The 7,171-nt window shown below is 23.8% G+C and overlaps 2 protein-coding genes across 2 annotated transcripts; one reads left to right on the top strand and one right to left on the bottom strand.

The window, feature by feature from the left end:
• Positions 1 to 954: 954 nt before the first annotated feature.
• Positions 955 to 1,203, bottom strand: LOAG_11190 (hypothetical protein; the record flags this gene model as incomplete). The annotated part of the gene is made up of 1 exon (XM_003146710.1): positions 955 to 1,203. One exon carries the CDS (start codon positions 1,201 to 1,203, stop codon positions 955 to 957), a length of 249 nt encoding a protein of 82 aa, XP_003146758.1.
• A 2,768-nt stretch (positions 1,204 to 3,971) lies between these two features.
• On the top strand, positions 3,972 to 4,632 carry LOAG_11187 (hypothetical protein; the record flags this gene model as incomplete). The annotated part of the gene is made up of 3 exons (XM_003146709.1): positions 3,972 to 4,021; positions 4,064 to 4,461; positions 4,490 to 4,632. The coding sequence occupies 3 exons, from the start codon at positions 3,972 to 3,974 to the stop codon at positions 4,630 to 4,632; spliced, it is 591 nt and encodes a 196-aa protein (XP_003146757.1).
• Between the last annotated feature and the right edge of the window lie 2,539 nt (positions 4,633 to 7,171).

Genomic DNA, 7,171 nt, shown 5'->3' with positions numbered 1-7,171 from the left:
AAGGTATTTTCCGCTTCAATACCACTAAATTACGGTTACAATTAGGTTGAGATAAGGAAAAAACGAAAATCGAAACAAACAATAAACAATTGCTATTTCATTGCTTTAATTATTTAATTTTGGATTATTAATGCTTTAATAAAAAAAAAAAAAACGAAAAATTATCATTTTCATTAATTTCCTTTCTTTTTCTTTTTGTTGTTAATATTATTTTATAAATAAACAAATTTGCTTATTAAAGTTTATTGCTGGAAAAACTGCATTGAAATAGATGAGATCAAATTAATAATTTTATAGTATACTCGTGAGATTGGAGATAATAATGATAGGATTGGACAGGTGTTAGTTAAACGAATTAAAATTATTACCTGATTATATTTGGTAAGCTTAACATTCTTATTGATTATATCGACTTATAGGGAAATAATAAGGGAAATATTTTGTTTACTTGATGCAAATTATTGATTTTTTTCAGCAAAAATAAGGATTACGGTAGCAAAGAAATGTGAAAAAATATTTGAAATTTTAAAATTAAAATTTTTAAGTTAAATTTTTTTCAGCAAATTGAAATAAATATTTTCGTTTGTTGTTGAATTTGAAATAAATTGTCGTGATTTAGTAATTGTACTCTTTTAAATTCGAACTTTTTTTTGTCAATTTTTTGCTGTGAAATGAAATTTTGATATATAAATTTTGAAAAAATTTCAAACAGAATATTTGTGATAAATTAATCAAAAAAAAATACAAAATTGAAAACATTAAGTTTTTAATTACTAAATTTTTTTTCAATGGAAAATTAGAATTGTTAAATTAAAGCTAAACAAATCGTACCAAAAAATAAAAGAATCATTACATAGTAAATTATTTAAAATATTAATTAATTAGGATTTTTTAATTGGAAAATTTAAAATTTCAACTGTTCAAGAGATATTTTTAAAAAAAGGAATTTTTTTTTCAAATTAACCAACCATTTTCACCGCTTGTATTCGCTTTATCATCATTTGAATCAAGAATATCCGAAATTCGGAAGCTACTATTACCCGAATTATTATTGCCATGCAAATTACTCGATGTCGTGACAATTTTTCCAGCACTACTATTTTGTGTACCGGATGTTGTATTCAGTAATGCTATCGTTGCCGGATCCATTACACTATACGCAAACGGATTCATCATTAATTGTCGTGGATCCAATAGATTCATTACCTTCTATAATAAACAAAATTAAACTATTCTATATTACTAATTAATGAATTTTTAATGATACATTTTACCAAATTATCGCAATTAGACTTGCAATTAGCTTATGTTATTATTGATTAATAAAATGATAAGTAAGAACTGTAATTAATTCATGTGAAATGACAAATAATAATTAATTTTGAAAGTTTTTTTTTGTTTTATTAGAGTAAAAATTGGAAAAAGTGATGAAAAATTGAAATAAATGGAAAATTATCACTTCTAAAGTCATCGAAATAATAAAATTATTTTATTCATAGTATGCCTTTTTTTTCTTTTTTTTTTTGGGATGGCAATAATATTAAATACCGGATACGGTAGCATTTGATCAACCGGAAGTTGGAAAAACAAATGAATTGATTAGAATGATTTAATAAACAAGTTAATGATTTTATAATCTATTCCTCCTATATCTTTAAACTAATCGGTTCAATGTATTTACCTTAGCTAGAGAATAGAAAATTCGGATAACTTAACTTCAATAATATTTCCATTCTGGTTTTATACAAATTTATCAGAATTTAACAGCCTATATTGACAATTTAATCAGTATTTTATATGTATTTTACTTATTAATAGAAATTAATTTTGTTAAATATGAAATTTGCCCGATTTTATTTTTTTTTCAACTAAAACATTTTTACTAGAGAAAATAATTTAATAATCAATTACTTAATATTTTTATTTTTCCATTTTACAAAAATAATTTAAAATTTAAATCAATTAAGGAAATTACTTGGTAAATTAATTGAAAAAATTAATTAATAGATAAAATTTCTACATATACTACACACTGTATATATATATATATATATATAATATATAAAATATATAGGACAAGGTAATGATAAATAGGATGAGAAATTGTCAAATGATGCATAGTTTCAACGTAGGTGACAACTATTATGCTATGGTTGACATTTTTGAAAGTAATTTTTGCAGCATATTTTTCTTTTTATAAAATAGCAAATTAACCAATAATTTAATAACAAGTTTAATTGTATGCTTTTTGCTCTATTTTTCTTTCCTTCCTCATTCTCCCGCGATGTCATTTCTCTTAATATATCTATTTTCCTCATCCATCCTTTATTTTTCCCCCCCGCTCTCTGGTATATATCACACATCGAAAATTGCGTTCATTTTACACTCCACATATTATTTTTCATTTATTATCCGTAACAAACTATTCTCAGTGAAGAATTATTAACCAAAATATCACATCAATCTTAATCTTAGATAAACATTTATAATTAAGCTATTCAAAAATTTTATTTTTTTCTTTAAATTTCACAATTATCGATTGTTTAATTTACTTTTTTATTTCTCAATTTTAAATCAATTTAAAATTCAATTATATTCACATAGCAAATGATTTTTTGTTTTATTTATACAAATAATTATTTGCTTGCAAAAGTAAGCGAAATAAATTATATTCAAATTTATTCAACAAATAATTAATTGAAACATGAATTATTATTATTTGTTAGCTAAAATATTTTATATAATGTATTATTTTATTAATTTTCTTTCTTTTTCGCATTCAAATATTTCTAAATTATTTGTCTGATTTAGAAATTTATTTAAGCTTTAAACATTTTAAATTAAAATAATTTTGTTTTAATTTTTAATTAAAGGTGGTTTATTGATTCAAAAGAAAAAAAAAGAAAGTGATGGTTAATCTAAGAATTTACTTAAAAAAGAAAGTCTCAAAAAAAAGGTTAATTTAAGGATGGTCAATTTAAGAATTTCCTAAAAAAAAAAGAAAGGGAAAATAAATGGTTAATTTAGAATGATAGCATTTATTATTTAGGAATTAATTTAGAAAAGTGCTTTTCTTATTATTTCTTCTTATTTTAGTGATTGAAAAAATTATTTGAAATGAAAATTGTTAGTTCCTTTGCAATCGAAAATTTACTGATTTTATGATAAAACTTGCTTGAGATAAGTTTTTTTCCTTCGCATCAATCATATTATAATGCAAAAACTTATAATCATTTTAATTATGCTCATCAAATTACCAAATTATCAAATTAAATTTACTAAATAACTGAATTGCTAAATTAAACCAACTAAATAATTGAATCGCTATACCGAAACTTACCAAATTAAGGAATTACAAATTTAAAACTATCAAATTACTGAATTACTAAACTATACCCAACAAATTACTGAAGTGCTAAATTAAACTAAGTTATTGAATTACTGAATTGAGCCACCAAATTATTCAATTGCTGTTCAAATTCTATTATATTATTTGATATTTGCTTATTCAATACAGATTAATACAAATGAAATGATATGTAAGTTAAGCAATTAATTATATCAAATTGCATTATCATTAATTCATTTCGAATGCAAACAATTGCATATTTCATTATATTACATGTTTAAAATTTCAGTATTGGTGAAAGTAAAAATTAAAGGAAAATTTGAAATGATTAAATTAATTGGACGAAAAGTATTTTGATATTTCAATCTAAATTTCCTTCTTTTACTACTTTCTTATTTATCTATGCTTTCCTATTTTTCTATACACTAGCATTGTAATCAATTAATTAACAAATAAACTTTAGAAAATTCTTAATTAGTAAATTTTATCATTTTAAGAAATAATTTACAAATACAATAAAAGGTTTTTAATTCATTAAAGAAATATTTAAATAAGAATCTGAACAACACTTAAATAGCATTTACGGATATAAATGTAAACAAAATCCGGATCAGGTAATTAAATGCCGGATAAGACATTTACGGATATAAATGTAAACAAAATCCGGATCAGGTAATTAAATGCCGGATAAGATATGAGATATACTTTTAACAGCAATAGCAATAACAACAACAGCATGAATAAAGAGAGAGAGTTAGTTAGAAGAGAAGTTGATCGAGTCACCGTAATGGGAATGACAGGGGACATTTTGGGGTGGGACAAGAAGTGCCACACATCTAATAGGGCAACGAATCACTTTGATTGCTATCATTTTGGGACTAAACAGCCATTACAATCTCTCTCATTGGCTATTTTGTTCATTTCAGGGTGGAGCTCTCTCGAAACCTTCATTAAATGTGGGGGTGTACTACTAACTCCTCCAACACTCACATACATTCACGTACGTTTACGTACATCAACTCACATACACATACATACATGCACACACACACACACACACACACACATACATGCATCGATGAGCGGAAAGATTCATTATAGCGCTCAAATAGGTGTGGTATTATTAAAATCCAATTATAGAGGGAGGGAAGAGGAAGAGAAGGGGTGACAAGGGGACATCCAAAATGCATTCAAAAGATATACTTGATGCATATCATTTCACTTACAAATATACATTATTCCGTTTACATATGGAATATCTAAACAAATTGTATGATGATTAATTATGGGTTAAATGGGACAGGTGAGAGGTGAAAGGCAAAAGGTGTAAGATGAAAGGTGAAAGGTGAAAGATGAAAGGTGAAAGATGAGAGGATGGAAATAAATGTAAAAAAATGAGGGAGAGAGGTGAATTATTGAAGTACAAATTAATAATAGTAATAACTCTATAAGAATAAGTTATAAATTAATGAAGATAAGATGATTTTAAAAATTAATAATTTCCTTTTTTTTTCAATAAAATTGATTTCTGTTGCAAATTCTATCATTTAATTCAAATTCAAATTCTATGCAAATTCTATCATTTAAATACCGTTATTGCTAATTGTTGTTTAACTTTTTTTATTCAATTTTTTAAATTTTTTTCCAACTTTTTGATTTTTAATAGTTTGAAAAGTTTTTTGGTAAATTTAAGTAAATAATTGAATGAATTTTAAAGTAAATAAATCATGAAAAAAAAAAGAACGAAAACCCTTTTTTTTCCACTCTTATACATTGTATGGTACATTTAGAAAAGATGGAAAATAGGTGAAAATTTTTCTAAATAAATATTTACTGTAATTATGCATTTACCGTAATTGAAAACTGAAAATAATATTTTTGATGACATTTCATTGTTGCGTAAAATTTTTTCTAATTTTTTTGTTAAATTTTCAAAAACTGCCTTAAAGTTGATTTTGGTGGAATTATTCAAATTTTACATTTAAGTATTTGAAAATTTTTGTTTCATACCTCTTTTTTATTAATTTATTAATTCTGTCAAAATTTTTTCAATTCCGAACATATATATATATATATACACACAGGACACATACATACATATACGTACATGCACATATACATACAGACATACATACATGCACACACACACACAAACACAAACACATACACACATACACAGACAGACACACATACACACATGTACTTACATACATTTCTAGATTATTCTCTGGAAATATTGCATACCTAATTTTAGTAATTTCATGTTTTATATTAATTCTTTAATATTTTTATTTATGCAAATCGTCGTCGACATATAACATTTCTAAAATATATTTGGCATAATAATAATGGAAATGATAATGATAATGATAATGACAATGATAATGACAATAATAATCATAATGACAATGACAATGATAATGAAAATGATAATGATAATGACAACAAACCTAACAGTTTGAATTATTCGAACAATAGTTCTTACTGAAGACATCCTAACAAATTTATCAAAAATTTTATCCTTTCCCACTTTCCCCAAATATGTCGGAGTAAAATTCTGGATATTTAATAGGAAACATTTTAAGCATTTAATTTCTATTATTGATCTTTGTTTTCATTGTTATAACTGAAAAAAAAAACAACAAAAGATATTATTGATGAGAGAAAAATTATTCAATTGCATTAATAATAATAATAACAATAATAATAATAATTGTTGTTGCTGTTGTTGTTGTTGTTGTTGTTGTTGTTGTTGTTGTTGTTATTGTTGTTGCTGTTATCATCATTGTTGTTGTTGTTCTTTTTCTTGTTATTGCTATTATTGTTATTGAAATGCGCTAAAAGCGCTAAAAGGCGACCAATTGATTTGAGCTGATTACTTTTCGTTTTTCGAATTGAAGATGACAAAGAAGAAAGATTGTTAAAAAGATAATAAATTTGTTGAGCACTTTTCAATCTTCCCACCGTTTAGTATATAATTTTCATTTTTCGAAAATAGATGCTTTCCGGAAACTGAATATATACCTTTTTAATGTTTTATTTTTCGATTTTGTTCTACCTTTTTTTTCTTTTGAACTTTTTCTCCTTTCTCTCTCTTTAAGTAATTTTTCGTTTCTTTCTTATGTCTTTTTTTTTCTCTACTTTTACAACTATTATTATTATTATTATTTTTTTGCTGAAATTTTTGTTATAGCAATTATTTCCCATTATAAATGAATTTTTTCCATAAATATTTTGTTTGAATTTTAGGTGAGAGAATGGAGAGTAGGGAAATATTTGACTGATATGGAAATGAACAATATTTATGAGGAGTTATTTAAATAATTCCTTCCTATAAGTAATAAGAAGGAAATATCGCGGATATGAGTTAAAATGAGGGAGAGAGGAGGATGTGATGGCATGAAGGTTGACAGTTGACAAGAAAAAAAAAAGACCTTGAAGAGTAAAAACATGAACTGAGTTAATAATAATATACCAATGAAAGGTTGTGGTAATTGTTGTGCTACACTAATATGCTATCCAACCATATCTATCCACTACTAAATTATATTTTACCTCTAAAAATATTCTTAATCATTCATTATTTATCACTTACAAACCATTTTTCAGTGAAACAGTAATAATGTTAATGGTATCTATAGTGATAATAATAACGATAATAATAATAATAATAATAATAATAATAATAATAATAATAATAATAATAATAATAATAAATAATAATAATAATAATAATAATAATAATAATAATAATAATAATAATAATAATAATAATAATAATAATAATAATAATAATAATAATAATAATAATAATAATAATAA

Source organism: Loa loa (assembly GCF_000183805.2).
Source record: "Loa loa unplaced genomic scaffold supercont3.449, whole genome shotgun sequence".
Lineage (NCBI taxonomy): Eukaryota > Metazoa > Nematoda > Chromadorea > Rhabditida > Onchocercidae > Loa > Loa loa.
This window is presented reverse-complemented; position numbering and strand designations above follow the sequence as displayed.